The following is an 18,857-nucleotide window of genomic DNA, read 5'->3' as shown; positions in this document are numbered from 1 at the left end:
GCGCCATTGCTCCTTCTCGGCCCCTCCCCCACATACAGCATCACAGCGCAGCCACCAGCGTTACCCCACCCCGGTGAACACCTAGGGCTCCACCCCAGACCCAGCAAGACAAAAAAAAAAAAAGGCCCAAATGACAGAACACTTCAAAGCTCTGGAAATAATTCAGCTAAGCAGCGAACAGATAGCCAACCTATCAGATGCACAGTTCAAAACACTGGTAATTAGGACGTTCACAGAACTGGTTGAATTTGGTCAAAAACTAGATGAGAAAATGAAAGCTATGCTAAGAGAAACAAAGGAAAATGTACAGGGAACCCATAGTGATGCGAAGGAAACTGGGACTCAAATCAATGGTGTGGACCAGAAGGAAGAAAGAAACATCCAACCAGAAAAAAAAAAAATGAAGAAACAAGAATTCAGAAAAATGAGGAGAGGCTTAGGAACCTCCAGGACATCTTTAAACGTTCCAACATCCGAATTATAGGGGTGCCAGGAGGAGAAGAGGAAGAACAAGAAATTGAAAACTTATTTGAACAAATAATGAAGGAGAACTTCCCTCATCTAGCAAAGGAAATAGACTTCCAGGAAGTCCAGGAAGCTCAGAGTCCCAAAGAAGCTGGACCCAAGGAGGAACACACCAAGGCACATCATAATTACATTACCTAAGATTAAACAAAAGGAGATAATCTTAGAAGCAGCAAGGGAAAAGAACACAGTTACCTACAAAGGAGTTCCTATAAGACTGTCAGCTGATTTCTCCAAAGAGACCTTACAGGCAAGAAGGGACTGGCAGGAAGTATTCCAAGTCATGAAAGGCAAGGACCTACATCCAAGATTGCTCTATCCAGCAAAGCTATCATTTAGAATGAAAGGGCAGATAAAGTGCTTCTCAGACAAGGTCAAGTTAAAGGAGTTCATCATCACCAAGCCCTTATTATAGGAAATGTTAAAGGGATTTATCTAAGAAAAAGAAGATAAAAAATATGAACAGTAAAAATGACAGCAAACTCACAGTTATTAACAACCACACCTAAAACCAAAACAAAAGAAAACTAAGCAAACAACTATAACAGGAACAGAACCACAGAAGTGGAGATCACATGGAGGGTTATCAACAGGGCAGTGGGAGGGGGAGAGAGGGGGAAAAGGTACAGAGAATAAATAACATAAATGATAGGTGGAAAATAGACAGGGGGAGGGTAAGAATAGTGTAGGAAATGTAGAAGCCAAAGAACTTATAAGTATGACCCATGGACATGAACTATAGGAGGGGAATGTGGGAGGGAGGGGATGGGCAGTTTGGAGTGGAGTGAAAGGGGGGAAATGGGACAACTGTAATAGCATAATGAATAAATATATTTAAAAAAAAATAAAAAAAACTTTGAAACTACTGAGAAAAATCCCAGTTTGACTAAGATAAAGTTTCTGTCACTAGTCTGAATGGGAATTTGAGATAGAAACTAGGTTGTTTAATGGAAGTCATATTTTACAACCTGGATTTTATGCTGAGAGTTCTCCCAGCTACATGTAAATGATGACAATGATGTCAAGTCTCCCTTTCTGACGAGGATAATGGGAGAGACGGCTTTATTTTGCAGCTCTTGGTGAAATGAAGCTCAGTGTAAACAGTGCATGTTTTCCTTGATGAGCCCCTCCTCCTGATCAGCTACGTGGGTGAGCTGCACAGTGAAGTCAATCTAGAGAGTGTGTGACATTTTGCATAGCTAATGGATATTTTCACATGACTATATTGACACATAAAACTCAAACCATCAAACTTTCTGTTATTTGAAAAAAGACTAAGTAAAATGTTCAATATAAGTCTTCATTCAGTCTGTGGCTCATTCAGAGGTGTGACCCCCGGGGGGAGCAGCAGGCTTGGCCTGGCTGGCGGAGCAGATGCCTCACCAGGGTCTTCCTGTGTGGAATCTTCTCTTAGTCTCAGACATGCTCCCCAATGGTGCCCTCCATTGCTTTTTTATCCAAATTAACAACTAGCATATCGATAGGTTACTTTAAAATCATGGAAAGGCAGCCTTTTGGAAGAAAAAGGTCAGAGGAAGAAGTTATCAGGGATTATAAAGATTGAGGCTTCATACAGATATAATTGCTATATTTGGCCTTGGCTAAAGAGCAGCATTTAGAGTGATCAGAGAAACAATTGCCGAGCTGGGACAGTCTTCCCTTGGTGCTGGAGATCTGCATGCTGACACCACAGAGGCTGAGCGTGGAGCCCTCTGAGTGAGTGATTGACCTGGTTTCTTCAGCATGAGCAATACAACTAGTGCTGACACCTTCCACTGGGCCCCGAGTTCGTGGGCTTATTATGGAGAAAGTTATTGTGATCAGTGGGCTTGTCATTAAAACAAGCTTTGTGTTGCATTTTAAATAAGTGAAAAAATAATTATAATATCAGTAATAATATTAACTAATATTTATTGTGTGCTTACTATGTGCTAGGTACCATGTGAAAATACTTTACATACATTATCTCATTTAATCCACATAAGAATTCTGAAGGAAAGGAATGATTATTGCCCCCATTTGAGAGACAAAGAAGTTGGGGCTTAGCAAGATTAGGGTTCCCTGCCTATGGCCACCCAACTTATAAATGGCCAACCCAGGGCTTAAACCCAGGTCTCTCTGGCTCTAGAGTCTTAATTCTCAGCAGTATGCCATTCAACCCCTTTAACTACCAGTGGGCAGACTTCTGCTGCTGGAGGGAACATGGTAGACATTTGGGGGAGGCAGTGCCAGGCTAATAGCCTGTGAGAGCTCTCTTGGAGCCATACTTTCTTACCCACCAAACTGGTAGGGGACCAATGACTGAAAGCTTATTCTCCACAAGGACAAGGATAAATCTGGCTTCAGGAAGCCTTTGGAGCAAGGATGGGGGTGTGTAGATTCTGGACCCCTGAGGCCTTGAAAGGGCTCACATAGGGCTTAGCTCATGGGGTGAGGGTGGTGGGGTGGGCAATAAAAATGGAGCTCAATAATACTGCCTTATATAAACCAAGCTATGACTTTTTTTCAGTTTATATTGTCCATGAAATGTTACAACAAAAATGTTTTCTTAAGGAGAAAGCTACATACAGCAATATTAATTACAGATACAGCTCATTGAAGTCATGCAGTCTCTTCCCAACAATTTGAGGTGATTCTTTATCAGCCTGGAATCTAAACATGGCGTTATTATTGCATTCTGGACAAAACCAGGTGTATTGGTACAGGACAGATCCTAACCTTCCATGATAGCAGCAGCAAGTAGAAATCCAAATATCTTATGCTTTTCATAAATAGGAGGGGACACATTCACCTATGGTTTTAAAGTTCATTTAAAGTTCTTCTTGTTGTCAAGGTGTTGGACAGAGCTGGTGACATTCTGTCTTTCAGACTCTTAACTCCGGTGGCAGTCAAGCTTATGCCCAGTCACTCTGCACCCTGTTCTGGGCTAGGCTGTGTGCAATGTTCAGGGCAGCCATTTCAATATGAAAAAAAAAAAGAGGGGGAGTAGGCGAGTAGCTTAAAGCCTGGTTCCATCTCTGGACTATTGGGTGGGTTAGAACAGAGGATGGGAACAGAAGAGGAGACATGAACAGCCAGTCTGACTCTGGTGATCTCAGCACTCTAACAAGTCCTACCACAGAAGCACATGGCTCTGCTTTTTATCTTTTTTTAAATTTTAAAGGGAACATTAGTCAATTCACTGTCATTTAAAACAGTACAAGTAAGTTTGAGGTGTTTGGCTTGTCTATTATTCCTCCTTCTTCAGAGGAAAGGAGCTAGGAGCAGCCCGGCATCCCTGTCAGAGAATGTGATCCCAGGAAACCTCTCTGGATCCTCCCTGGACTGGCCTTCTTCCATTTACGAATGTAGTATGTTTTCTGTGACAGTGCTGCCTCCACCGCTGATGACAAAGCTCCGTGAATTGGACACCATAAGTGCTGGGGACTTCTCTTCAGGGTCTTCTATTTCTGGCTGGTGGTCCCCACCAACAGTCCCTTGCAGGCCTGTCTCCTGGGACGTCAGTTCTGAGTCTGTCTCCCCACACTGCAGTGGGAGTAATGGCTGGTGTCTGGTCAGGGTGTCATTGCTTTTGTGGGCCTCCAGGGAGTTCTGATGCACGGAATTCCTGTGAGCTGTGGCACTTGTGGCACTCTTCTGAGGCTCGTCAAAGCTCAGTGAGAAGGTGACCGTGCCACTGCCGAAGATGACCTGCTTGCATCTGGGCTGCTGCTGCGATTGTTGCTGCTGCTGCAGGCTCAAGGGGGGCTGAGGCTGTGGTGGTTGCTCTTGCTGGGTCAAGGCCAGTGGCTGCTGCTTCTCTCTCTCCGGCTGTGGGAAGGGGTCTTCGCTGTTGCTCTTGCTACTGATGGAGGAGGAGGGGGTGGATCCCGTGGAACCCCCTAGGCTGCTAGAGCGCTTGCGGGAGACATTGCTGCGGCGCAGCGTGGCCCGGGCTGCCACCTTGAAAGCGTGAGCAGCGGTGCTGCAGCGCACCTCCTCAATGGTGTTGCGGGATGGCTTGAAGAGGATGATGTAGACCTTGTTGAAGAAGATGCAGGCCAGCAAGCCAAAGCTGGCTGCCAGGATGGCTATCACCTCCACGGCAGAAACGAACTTGCCGTAGGTGCTGGCATAAGCTGGTATGAAGGAGATCCAGACGATGAAGAAGATGAGCATGCTGAAGGTGATGAACTTGGCTTCATTAAAGTTTTCCGGCAGCTTCCGGGACTTGAAGGCGAAGAAGAAGCAGATGGCAGCCAGCAGGCAGGTGTAACCGATCAGGAATCCTAGAGCCATGAGCGAGCCCTCGTGGCAAGTGATGAAGATGATCTCATCCTCCAGCTCATGGTTGCGGTAGCTCGATGGGGGCGCGGTGTAGAGCCAGATTGCACAGATGACGATCTGCATGAACGTGCAGAGAAAGACCAGCAGGAACTGCAGATTGAGCCCCCACCACTTGCGGTGGAAGCTGGTGGGGATCTTGGCCTCAAACACCAGGAGGACGCGGTTGGTTTTCACCAGGATGCAGGAGATGCAGAGCACGAAGCTGATGCCAAAGGCTGGCTGGCGCAGGCAGCACGTCCAGTCCTGGGGCTCACCGATGAAGAACAAGGAGCTGGAGAAACAGCAGAGGAGGGAGAAGAGCAGGAGGTAGGAGAGCTCTCGGTTGGTGGCCTTGACGATGGGCGTGTTGCGGAACTTGATGAAGACACCCAGCACAAAGGCCGTCAGGAAAATGCCAAGCACAGCGAAGAGGGTGAGTGCGATCCCAAAGGGCTCCGTCCATGACAGAAACTCAATCTCCTTAGCAATACAGGAAGTGTGGTTCTCATTGGACCAGAAGTCATCGGGACACTTGTCACAGGCACTTGCATCTGTAAAATGTCCCAGTGAAGAGTAGTTTATGAGCGGCATAGACTGAAATTTATCACCGTGAATTTGGTAGTGAAGGTACACAGGTTACTGGGTGTGGTCAAGTTACATTGTGTTTATTGATGAAAAAATGTGATTTTTTAACATTATCAAATAGTATATTGAACCCTGATTTATTAAACATAAACATTTAGTTAATTTTATGTATCTGATGATTCTATGATTTTTCCCTTTTGTATATGGTGGGGGTATACATGTTTTCTTAAATACTATCTGCTGATGGTTTGTAGCAGAGAATGATCAATCTTGCTGGACATGTGGCTACCCAGAGGTATGACATAGTCCATCAACTTTTTACAGAATGATTTAAGCTCAGCCTGACTCATTTTGGATATATGGATGGGCTTTGTAGACAAGCCACTGTAGCCTTCCTCTTAGATCAAGGTAGAGTATCTCGCACATACGACCTGTGTTGTCCTTACTCCACGACCATGACTTTCCTTCCAATGAGGGAGCTACAGACTCATTCAATCAGTAACATTTACTAACTCCCCGCTGTGTCCCTCACAGCACGTGGTTTGGGTAAGTAAAAGAAACATGGGCTTTGCTGTCAGAGATCTGGATGGGAATCCTGGCCCTGCCATTTACTGGCTGTATGACCTTCGTCAAGCTCCTTAACCTGTCTGAGCCTCAGCTTTCTCCTGTGTGTCCTAGAAGCCATAGTGACCCCATTACTGTGGGGAGGATGAAATGAAATAGTAACAATTACCGTTAATATTTATAGACTGCTTCCAATATGACAATCAAAATTTTTATTGAACATTTATCTAGAACTTACCATGTGCTTTACCAATATTAACTCATCTAATTCCCACTTTACAGATGGAGAAACTGAGGCACAGGAAAAATGTGGGTAAGACAGCAAATACAGTGCCAGGCACCCAGCAGGCAATCTACCATGGCCTATTAACCCTGGAGCCTGGAACAGACAGAAGTTTGTCTATTCAGGGCCACTGAGCTATAAGAAAAGAGAAACACTATTGGAAAGCCATATCAAAGTAACAGAAAGATGTGTAATGGGTGTATTTGTAAGCTCTTTGGTATTATAAGACATCCAACATTCTTTTTCCACTCTCCTCAGGGCTCAGCCCAGCACCGATGCTCAGACATACCTGGTTAAATGAGAAAGGGTGCTAAGCACCAACTTAGCCTTTCCCTTCCAGGGGCTTCACTGACCCCAGGGCCCCAAAGTGGACCAAGCCATACATGGTGTCCACAAAGGGCTGTTGCTTTACCTGTCTCATCGCTGTACTCCCCATCAGGACACTCCACACACTCAAAGCAGCAGGTGGGCTCCCCCTCAATGATTCCTTTCCTGGTCCCTGCCAGGCAGTCTCGGCTGCAGTTGGAGAAAGGCACCTGGAAGATGGAGAGCACAAGAGTGAGGAGCTGCCACTGTGGAATCAGTCTTACAGCTTCTTTGACCCATGCAAGGGGGAAGAGTTGGGTGTAAGGACCAGTGAGGCAGACTCTGGACCCATTGCAGGCAGAGAAAGGTCCAGAGGCCCTGCCTCCTGGTGTCTATGAAGGGGAGAGATGTCTATTGACGAGTGAACATGCAAATGTGCACCCTGCTCTCTCTCTCTCTCACATACACACACACACATCTATGGAACTTTCAGAAGATTAATTGTTGGGGGTCTACATCATGACCAAAATCCTTAACTAATCCCCCTTCCATTCCCTCTGGGTCCCAGAATGAAACATCTGTTTACTCTCCATGGAAGGAAAAGTTTGAGACAAACTAAAAGGTACAGGGACATGGACCTATACACAGAGGGACAGTCACAAGGAGAGAGGTATGGAAATGAGGGGCAATTTGTTTGAAAATGAGACTCTAAAAATTACATTTCTTACACTTTTATTCTAGGCTTTACAGGGCTATTTCTGAGATCCTGAGGGAGGCAGGTAGGGCAGGTGTAGAGGGGTTAAAGGTAAATGGATTAGAAGGTTGTATCAGGAAATTCTTAGCCAAAAGAAAGCTGCAGTGGCTACATTAATTTTGGATAACATAGATTATAGTTTATTTATTTCCTTAGTGGACTTCAGAATTTGATTAATCATAATCCTTGCCCTTTCCATCATTACTTGTTCATGTTTAAATCACTTTTAATCCATCATTTTTTAATGACTACTACCCAAAACAAAAGCTAAGACTGGGACAAAAACCCTACACCCAACTATGTGATTCCCTCTGCCCCCACCACATATTCACATCCTAGGCTCATCACAGACAAGTAATACTAAATTTTCAAAGAACAGATCAATCTAATCTTATACAAACTACCAGTGATTAGGAAAAAAAAATACAGAGAAAGGAACACCCTCCAACTCACTAAAACCCTGATTCCCAAACCAGACAAGAACAGTATGAAAAAGAAAAAAATTACAGTCCCATATCGTTTATTAAGTTGTTTTCAGAAGCAGACCTAAGACAGGGATTTGTGTCCAAGTGATTTATAAAGAAAGTGCCCCCAATGGAAACAGGAAGGGAATGGAGGAAGTAGAACGTAGAAGGGAGGGGGAGAAGCAAGGGTGTGATCAAAGTCCCTCAGAAGGTAGCTTCTGCCGGTTCCCGGGGGGAACTCTGGACTGTAAGGTTTGCCTCAGAACAGTCCTGACCGGAGGAGAAGCGAGCGGCTAGGGCTTTCAGACGTCCACCCCACCCATCTGTTAAGGGTCATCAAAGGCAAATGCAAATTCCAGGCTCTCCTGCCTCTCTGAGCCTGTAGACAAAGTGGGTTCCATTAGCCTGCAAACAGTGTTCTGAGAAAGAGCAGCAAGTTCTGGTTACTGGAAGCAAAAACACACAGAAGACCTGGAGGTGCCTACACAGTATAAGGAATGTGAAAGGATCTGGGAAGTACACAACTGTTTTCTCCTTCTTGAAAACAGATGAAAAAATACTAAAACAATGAACAAACAAACTCAAAAGGACATAAAAAGTAAACACACCCTGATCATGTTAGGTTTATGCCAGGAATGTGAACAAATTTAATATTAGAAAATCTGTGTCATTCACTGCAGTAATAAATTAACACAGAAAAATGATCATCAGTAGATGAAGACAAAACATTTGATGAAATTTGACAAAAACTAGTGATAAAAACTTAATGAAAAGGGGCAGGAATAAATATCTTAAACGTGAAAAACAGTAACAAAAATAACCTTTCTATATGAGACTATATTAATAGCATTTCCTTTAAGACAAGGATGCCTACTATCAAAACTATTATTAAGCACTGTACTGGAGTTCTTAGCTAGTAAGTGGAATAAGACAAAAAAATAATAAGGGAATACATATTGGAAAGGACTAAATAAAACTATTATTATTTGCAGATGACAATATTGTCCATGTAGAAAATCCAAGAGTCAACAATCAAATTATCTGAAATAATTGCAGAGTTGCCCCAGGCTAAAATATTGCAGACCATCACTGTTCTTAAAAATGAAACCCAAGTTTCATTATTTAAAAAATTTTTTTATTGAATCTATTGAGGTAACATTGGCTAATAATATTATATAGTTTTCAAATGTACAATTCTGTAATACATCCATATATTGCAGTGTGTTCACTACCCAAAGTCAAGTCTCCTTCCATCATCATTTATTCCCTCTTTACCTTCTTCTACCTCCCACCACCCCCTTTCCCTCTTGTAATCACCATATTGTTGCCTGTGTCTATGAGTTGTTTTTTTTACTTAATCCCTTTACCTTGTTCACCCAGCCTCCCAACCTCCCTCCAGTCTGACAGCTGTCAGTCTGTTTTCTTTATCTATGAATCTGTTTCTATTTTGCTTGTTTTTATTTTGTTCATTATATTCCACACACAAGTAAAATCATACAATATTAGTCTTTCTCAGACCGGCTTATTTCACTTAGCATAATAGTCTCCAGGTCCATCCATGCTGGTCACAAAAGGTAAGATTTCCTTTTTTTTTTCTTTATTTTTTTTTTATGGCCAAGTAGAATTCCATTATGTAAATGTACCACAACTTTTTTATCCACTCATCTACTGATGGGCACTTGGGCTGCTTCCAAATCTTGGCTATTGTATAAAATTGTATATAAATTGTATATAATTGTATATAAATGACACTGCAATGAACATAAGGAAGCACATATTGTTTCGAATTCGTGTTTCAGGTTTCTTCCGATATATTCCAGAAGTGCAATCACTAGGTCATAAGACAATTTCATTTTTAAGTTTTTGAGGAAACTCCATACTGCTTTCTGCAGTGGTTTCACCAATCTGCATTTCCACCAACAGTGCAGGAGGGTTCCCTTTTTCCACATCCTTGCGAACACTTGTTGTTTGTTGATTTATTGATAATGGCCATTCTGACTGGTGTGAAGTGGTATCTCATTGTGGTTTTAATTTGCATTTCTCTGATGACTAATAATGCAGATCATCTTTCCATATGTGTATGGGCCATCTTTATGTCCTTTTTGGAGAAGTGTCTATTCAGGTCATTTGCCCATATTTTAAATTGGATTATTATTTTTTTTTTTGAGGTTGAGTTGTATAAGTTCTTTATATATTTTGGAAACTAACCCCTTATCAGATGAATCATTGGCAAATATGTTCTCCCATTCATTGTGTTGTCTTTTCATTTTGTTGATGGTTTCTTTTGCTGTGCAAAACCTTTTTAGTTTGATGTAGTCCCATTTGGTTTTTTGTTGTTGTTGTTCCCCTTGCCCAAGGAGATGCATCCAAAAAAATATTACTGCAAGGAATACCCAAGACTTTACTGCCCATGTTTTCTTCTACTTTTTTATAGTTTTGAGTCTAACATTTAAGTCTTTAATTCATTTTGAGTTTATTTTTGTATTTGGTGTAAGAAGGTAGTGTAGCTGCATTTTTTTGCATGTATCAGTGCAATTTTCCCAACACTATTAATTGAACAGACTGTCCTTACCCCATTGTATGTTCTTGCCTTCTTTGTCAAATATTGACCATACAGGCATGGGTTTACTTCTGGGTCCTCTGTTCTGTTCTATTGGTCTATATGTCTGTTCTTAGGTCTTGATTATTATGAAGGCCTTGTAATATAGATTGATATCTGGTAGTGTGATTCCTCTAACTTTGTTCTTCTTTCTCAAGATCGCTGTTGCTATTCGGGTTCTTTTGTGGTTCCACATAATTTTGGGGGTTATTTGTTCTAGTTCTGTGAAATATGCCATTGGTATCTTGATAGAAATTGGGTAGTATGGATATTTTAATGATGTTAATTCTTCCTTTCCATGAACATGGTATGCGATTCCAGTTATTTGTATTTTCTTCAGTTTATTTTTTCAATGTGTTACAATTTTCTGATCATGGGTCTTTTTTACATCCTTGATTAAATTTATTCCTAGTTATTTTTTGGATGCAATTGTAATGGGATTGTGTTCTCAGTTTCCCTTTCAAATAGTTCATTATTGGTTTATAAAAATGCAACTGAGTTCTAGATATTTATTTTGTATTCTTCAACTTCACTGAGTTTATTTATCAGTTCTAGTAGTTTATTGGTGGAATCTTTAGGGTTCCCTATATACAGTATTATGTTATCTGCACATAAACACAGTTTTACTTCCTCTTTCCAATTTGGATGCCTTTTATTTTTTTTCTTCTGTTCTGATTTCTGTGGCTAGGCCTTCCAGTACTATGTTGAATAACAGGGGTGAAAGCAGACATCCTTGTCTTATTCCTGATCTTAAGGGAAACACTTTTAGTTTTCGCCTTTGAGTATGATATTGGCTATGGGTCTGTCATATATGGCCTTTATTATGTTTAGGCATGTTTCCTCTCTTGTCACTTTGCTGAGAGTTTTTATCATAAATGGGTGCTGGATTTTATCAGATGCTTTTTCTGCATCTGTTGACATGATCATGTGGTTTTTATCCTTCACTTTGTTTATGTAGTATATCACATTTATTGATTTGCAGATATTTTACCAACCTTGCACCCTCAGAATAAATCCCACTCAATCATGGTGTATGATGTTTTAAGTGTATTGCTGGATGTGGTTTACTAATATTTTTTTGAGAATTTTAGCATCTATGTTCATCAGGGATATTGGCCTATCATTTTCTTTCTTTGTAGTGTCTTTACGGGTTTTGGAATTAGAATAATGCCAGCCTTGTAAATTGGGCTTGTGAGTCTTCCCTCCTCTTGAATTTTCTGAAATATATTGACAAGGGTAGGTGTTAGTTCTTCTTTGAACTCACTGGGGAAGCCATCTGATCCAGGACTTTTGTGTATTGGGAATTTTTTTGATTACTCTTTCAATTTCATTAGTTGTAATAGGTCTATTCAGGTAGTCTGATTCTTCCTGATTCAGGGTTGAAAGATTGTATGTTTCTAGGAATTTATTCATTTCATACAGATTGTCCAATTTGTTGGCATGTAGTTATTCATAACATTTTTTCATAATCCTTTGATTTCTTTAGTGCCAGTTGTTACTTCTCTTTCATTTTTTATTTTATTATTTGGATCCTCTCTCTTTTTTTCTTGATGGATTTGGTTAAAAGGAGAGAACTGAGAAAGCAGCCTCCAGGATCCCTGTGCTGAGTCATCCCCCATATTTAGGAGCCATCTTGCTCAGTCAGAACCACTCCCCTTTGAGTGGCATCAGCCTCAGGGGAAGTAGTAGCCCTGCCCCCAGGAGTTACTCTGCCCCATCCTGTGGTGCTTAAGTCTGACTGCTGATTATAGATTGACTAGATTAACAACTGAAGGAGTTAGCCACAGATAGTAGATTACTGGAAGTCTTGAACAGGCTGGGTAAGGTCAGACTGGGATACCATCTGACATCACAAGAGGCAGATCCAGAAAGAAAAAGTAGTGGTAAATACCAGATGCTACTGAGATGAAATCCGCTGTGGTCTATTCCATGATTTGCAATATTTTCTTTCCTGCATAGTTTTTTTAACATTCATTTCTTGTCCTTCAAGTCTGTGCATATTAAGTCACTAGAATTTATATTATAGTTTATTTCCATTCTCATATTTTGCTACTCCTTTTTCTTACCCCATTTTACCTTCTTCTTTCCTCTTATTTTCATTTTAAATTTTGCTTTATCTTGCTAGAACTTGTTTCCTTTATGCACTCTTACTGTTTCTCCCCCATCTAGCCTCTCAAAACCGATTTTCTTGTCAATGGTCATCTCACATTCTTATTTCTGCTCTTAAAATATCCATGTTATCTCTTCACATTTATCATTCTTTGCTAGTTGGTTGTGGATAGAATAGTTGTTATTGCATTTTTTTTTCAATTTTATCTCTAGATCTTCAGTATTTTTGTATTTGAAATCTCAAAATTTTACTATTCCCCTCTCCTACTCCATTCTACCTTCATTTTACCCCTTTTTTATCTCAAATTTTAATTTTTCCCTGTGATAGCCTGGTTTCATTCTTCACTGTTAGTATTTCCTCCCTCTCATCTCAAAATCACTTCCCTTTCCTCTAGATATCTCTTAAGTTTTCTCCCCCCCCACCTTATTACCATCCCACCTATATTAATCTTAGCTCATTTGTTCTTGATAGTGCTGTGGTACATCATTTTCTCCAATTTGGTTCCTATTTTTTAATTATTTATTTACTTTTTTATCCTTTTTCTTTCTCTCTCTCACTTTATTTTTTAAAATTTCTGTTCAATCCTAATACTATATGCTTCCCTTCTACTTCATTCTTCCTTCTTCATTCCCTCTTCTATTTATGATGGAAATTTTACTCTCTGTCTTTGCAGTGCTCTGATTCCCTACTCTTATTAGTGTTCCTCCCTATACCCTCTCAAGATCATTTTTCTTTCAGTTAATCATCTCATATTCACTTCCCCATTCTTATAATAGTCATAATCTCTTTATACCCTTATTAATACTGGTTCACTTACTGTTAATAGTGGGATTGTGGGAGGGAGTTATTTTTGTGGGATTGGGTATGTTTCTTGTGCTGTGTGGTTTTGTTCTGGCAGCACCTGCACAACAGTGTACAAGACCTGGTAGGTAAAGTGACTCTTAGTCAATCAGCTGGAGGGAAGGACCCATCAAAGAAAAACCAAACAACAATGAAAACCCAATTACAAGCAGAGGGCCAAAATAAATGGCAAAAAGGGCATCCCAAGAGCATCAAGTTCAGGAGATCAAAGAGACTGCACCACTGAATCTCACAGATCTCCTACCATAGAAGTTCAGATCACAAACTCAGGGAGTCAAAACAGACCCATTTAAGAAGCAAAAGCAAACAAGAGTCTCACAAACATTGGGAAGACAAAGAAATGATCCCCACGTGACAGGAAAGGAGGCATCCCCATAAACAGTGCTAAAAGAAATAGAGGCAAGTCAACTATCAGATATGGAGTTCAAAACAATGGTTATAAGGAAGCTCAATGAGCTCAGTGAGAATTACAAGGAACTACAGGGCAGCGGAAAGGAACTTACTGTGAACTACACTGGCATGAAAAAGTACATAGAAACTATCAACAAGAGCCAAGAGGAAATGAAGAATTCAGTTTCTGAATTCTGAATTGAAGAACAGAGTATAAGGAATCAAAAGCAGGCTAGATGAAGCAGAGGATTGAATCAGTGAACTGGAGGACAAGGTAGAAAAAAAACTTGCAGAAAGAGCAAGAAAAGGAAAGAAACTAAAAACAAATGAAGAGGGGTTAAGGGAACTGCAGGACAACATAAAACATAATGATATCCATATAATAGGGATACCAGAAGGAGAAGAAGAGAAGCAAGGGATAGAAAACCTGTTTGAAAAAGTAATGACAGAAAACTTCCTTAATTGGATGAGAGAAGAAGTCACACAAGTCCAGGAAGCACAGAGGGTCCCAGTCAAGGAGAAACCAAGGAGGCCCACTCCAAGATACATCATAAATAAAATGGCAAAATTCCAAGACAAAGAGAGAATCTTAAAGGCAGCAAGGGAGAAACAGGAAGTATCATACAAGGGAGCCCCGATAAGGCTAGCAGCTGACTTCTGAAAGGAAACACTACAAGCCAGAAGGGAATGGCAAGGAATATCCCCAGTGATGAAAAGGAAAGGCCTGCAACTGACACTACTCTATCCAGCAAGGCTCTCAAATAAAATGGAAGGTGAAATAAGGAGTTTCCCAGACAAAAGAGGCTAAAGAATACACCTCAACCAAATCAGAATTGCAAGACATGCTAAAAAGACTGCTTTAAGAACATAAAGAGAAAGGGGGAGAGAGAGAGAGAGAGGTGAACACAGTTACAAAGTGGAAAATGGCAATGAATAAGTACCTATCAATAATAAACTTAAGTGTAAATGGATTAAATGCTCCAATCAAAGGACATAGGTTAGCTGAATGGATAAGAAAACATGACCCGCACATATGCTGCCTACAAGACAGCTACCTCAGAACAAAAGACCTACATAGACTGAAAGTGAAGGGTTGGAAAAAAAAATCCAAGCAAATGGACCAGAAAAAAAAGCCAAGGTAGCAATACTTATATCAGACGAAATAGATTTCAAACAAAAGCTATAAAAAGAGACACAGAAGTACACTTCATAATACTCAAGGAAGGAATACATCAAGAAGACATAAACATTGTAAACTATATGCACCCAACATAGGAGCACCAAAATATATAAGGAAGATATTGGAGGACATCAAGAAAGATACAGACAGCAACACACTTATACTAGAGGATTTTAACACCCCACCGGCAACAATGGATAGATCTTCCAAACAAATAATCAACAAGGATATTGTGGCACTGAACCATGCTCTAGATCAAATGGACTTAATTGATATATACAGAACAGTTCAACCAAAGAAGCAAAATACACATTCTTGTCAAATCATATGGAACATTTTCAAACATAGACCACACAACAGGACACAAAACAAGAAAACTGAAATCATATCAAGCACTTTCTAAAATTACCAGGGCCTGAAGTGAGAGGCCAATTTCAAGGAAAAAATCAAAAACAGTCAAATTCTTGGAGACAGAATAAAATGTTATTAAATAATGAATGGGTTAAGAATGAGATCAAGGAAGAAATCAAAAAGTTTCTGGAAACAATGAAAATGAATTCACAACAGTCCAACACTTACGGGACACAGCATTAAGGTAGCCCTGAAATGGAAGTTTATAGCAATACAGGCTGACCTAAAAAACACGGAAAAATTTCAATTAAACAATCTAACCCTACATCTACAAGAACTGGAGAAATAATAAACAAAGCCCAGAGTGAGTACAAGGAAGGAAATAACCAAGAGCAGCGCAGAACTAAATGACACAGAGACTAAAAGAACAATTAAAGGATTAATAAATCCAGGAGCTTGTCCTTTGAAAAGATAAACAAAAATCGACAAGCCTTTAACCAGACTCATCAAGAAAAAAAGAGAGAGGGCCCAAATAAACAAAATGAGAAATGAAAGAGGAGAGATTACAGATGATACCAAAGAAATACAAAGGACTGTAAGAAATTACTACAAAGAACTATATGCTAAGAAATTTGAAAACCTGGGTAAAATAGACAAACTTCTAGAAACATATAATCTTCCAAAACTGAATGAAGAAGAAGCAGAAAACCTACACAGATTAGTAACAGCTAGTGAAATTGAAGCAGTAATCAAAAAACTCCCAGCACACAAAAGCCCTGGACTAGACAGTTTCACAGTAAAATTTCACAAAACATTCAAGGAAGAGCTAACCCCTTTCCCTCTCAAACTATTCCAAAAAATCCAAGAAGACAGAATACTCCCAAACTCTTTTTATAAGGCCAGCATCCTCCTACTCCGAAAACCAGATAAAGACACAACAAAGAAAGAAAACTATAGGCCAATATTGCAGACGAACATAGATGCTAAAATCCTCAACAAAATATTGGCAAACCGCATACAGCAATATATTAGAAAGATCACACACAATAATCAAGTGGGATTCATCCCAGGGATGCAACGATGGTACAATATTTGCAAATAAATAAATATAATACATCACATAAAAAAAGGAAGACAAATTTCACATGATCCTATCAATAGATGAGGAAAAAGTTTTTGACAAGGCAGAGTACCCGGTAACGATAAAAACACTCAGCAAAGTGGGGGTAGAGGGAGTATACTGCAACATAGTGAAGGATGTATACAAGAAAGCTACAGCCAATATCATACTCAACAGGAAAAAACTAAAAGCTTTCTCCCTAATATTAGGAACAAGAGAAGGGTGTCTAGTTTCACCACTTCTATTTAACGTAGTATTGGAAGTTGTAGCCACAGCGATCAGACAAGAAAGAGAAATAGAAGACATCCAAATTGGAAAGGAAGAAGGAAATCTGTCATTGTTTGCAGGTGACATGAGAGTGTACATAGGAAACCCTATAGACTCCACCAAAAAGCTACTAGACCTAATAAGTGAGGGTGGCAAAACAGCAGGATACAAAGTCAATACTCAGGAATTAAAGGCATGTTTGTACACAAACAATGAAATATCAGAAACAGAAATTAGGAAAAAAATCCCATTTGATATAGTGACAAGAAAAATGAAGTACCTAGGAATAAACCTAACCAAGGAGGTAAAAGACCTGTACTCAGAAAATTGCACAACACTGAAGAAAGAAATTAAGGAAGACACAGAAATAAATGTAAGTGTATACTGTATTCATGGATTGGAAGAATTACCATCATCAAAATGTCCATATTACCCAAAGCTACTTATAGACTCAATGCAATCCCCATTATTAGAAAACAGCATTAAAATGAAAAGAGAATCAACTGTATGGCTAAATGTATTTGCCAATGATACCTCAGACAAGGGTTTGATCTCCAAAATATATAAAGAACTCACATGACTCCACTCCAGGAAGACAAGCAACTCAATTAAAAAATGGGCAAAGGACTTGAACAGACAATTCTTCAAGGAGGACATACAGAGGGTCCAGAGACATATGAAAAGATGCTCAGTATCCATCAGAGAGATGCAAATTAAAAACACAATGAGATACCACTTCACACCATTCAGAATGGCCATCATAAACAAAGCAACAAACAGGAAGTGTTGGAGAGGTTGTGGAGAAAAGGGAACCCTAGTGCACTGTTGTTGGGATTGCAGACTGGTGCAACCACTAGAAATTAGGGAAAAAGTCCCATTTGATATAGCAACAAGAAAAAATAAAGTACCTCGGAATGAACCTAACCAAGGAGGTGAAAAACCTATACTCAGAAAACTACACAACACTGAAGAAAGAAATTAAGGAAGACACAAACAAATGGAAGCATGTACAGTGTTCATGAATTGGAAGAATTAACATTATCAAAATCTCCATACTACCCACAGCAATTTATAAACTCAACTCAATCCCTAGTAAAATACCAATGACTGCAGATTGGTGCAGCCACTGTGGAAAACAGTATGGAATTTCCTCAGAAAACTAAAAATGGAACTGCCTTTTGACCCAGCAATTCCACTGCTGGGATTATACCCTAAGAACCCTGAAACACCAATCCAAAAGAACGTATGCACCGCAGTGTTCATAGCAGCACAATTTACAATAGTCAAGTATTGGAAGCAACCCCATCAGTAAATGAGTGGATCAAAAAACTATGGTACATTTACACAATGGAATGCTACGGAGCAGAAAGAAAGAAGGAGCTCCTACTGTTCACAACGACATGGATAGAACTGGAGAGCATTATGCTAAGTGAAATAAGCCAGGCAATGAAAGGCAAATACAATATGATCTCATCTATAAGTGGAAGCTAACCAACAAAACAAACAAGCGAGCAAAAGAGAACTATAGATGTAGAAATAAAGACAAACTGACAGTGACCCAAGGGGTGGGGGAAGTGGGATAACAGGGGAAAGAAGGGAAAGGGTCAAGTCAAGGAACTTGGAATAAGTGTAAAGGACCCATGGACGAGAACAACAGGGGGGAGAATTCAATGTGGGAGAGGGATGTGCGCAGGGCAGGGGAGAGTAATGGGGAAAAAATGGGAACAACTGTAATTGGAAAAAAAAAATCAAAAAAAGAATTATATCCTCTTGTTGGATTCTTTCCTTTCTTCTTTCTTTTCTTTACTTTTCTTTTCTTTTCTTTTCTTTTCTTTTCTTTTCTTTTCTTTTCTTTTCTTTTCTTTTCTCTCTCTCTCTCCCTCTCTCCCTCTCTCTCTCTCTCTTTTCTTTCTTTCTTTCTTCTTTCTTTTTCTTTCTTTCCTCTTTCTTTCTTTCTTTCTTTCTTTCTTTCTTTCTTTCTTTCTTTCTTTCTTTCTTTCTTTCTTTCTTTCTTTCTTTCTTCTTTTAGTCTTCTTTATTATTGTGGTTCAAGTACAGTTGTCTCCATTTTTCCATTTTCTCTCCACCACTCCCTGCACCTCAGCAATCCTTACCTCCCCCCTTCCATCCTACCCCCCTTTGGCTTTGTCCACGTGTCTATTATACATGTTCCTTGACAACCCTTCCCCCTTT

General features: G+C 40.0%; 1 protein-coding gene across 7 annotated transcripts in view; it reads right to left on the bottom strand.

Annotated features, from left to right (window-relative positions):
• Positions 1-2,448: 2,448 nt before the first annotated feature.
• CASR (calcium sensing receptor) overlaps positions 2,449-18,857 on the bottom strand; it is a 103,447-nt gene continuing 87,038 nt past the window's right edge. For all 7 annotated transcript variants that reach the window (XM_053918428.1, XM_053918425.2, XM_053918427.2 and 4 more), the window contains 2 exons: positions 6,675-6,798; positions 2,449-5,381 (listed from right to left, as the gene is read on the bottom strand). In XM_053918428.1, the coding sequence (XP_053774403.1) occupies positions 3,865-5,381; positions 6,675-6,798 (1,641 nt within the window). In that variant the 3' untranslated portion in view covers positions 2,449-3,864. The remainder of the gene's footprint in view (positions 5,382-6,674; positions 6,799-18,857) is intronic.

This window comes from Desmodus rotundus, chromosome 2, assembly GCF_022682495.2.
Source record: "Desmodus rotundus isolate HL8 chromosome 2, HLdesRot8A.1, whole genome shotgun sequence".
NCBI lineage: Eukaryota > Metazoa > Chordata > Mammalia > Chiroptera > Phyllostomidae > Desmodus > Desmodus rotundus.
This window is presented reverse-complemented; position numbering and strand designations above follow the sequence as displayed.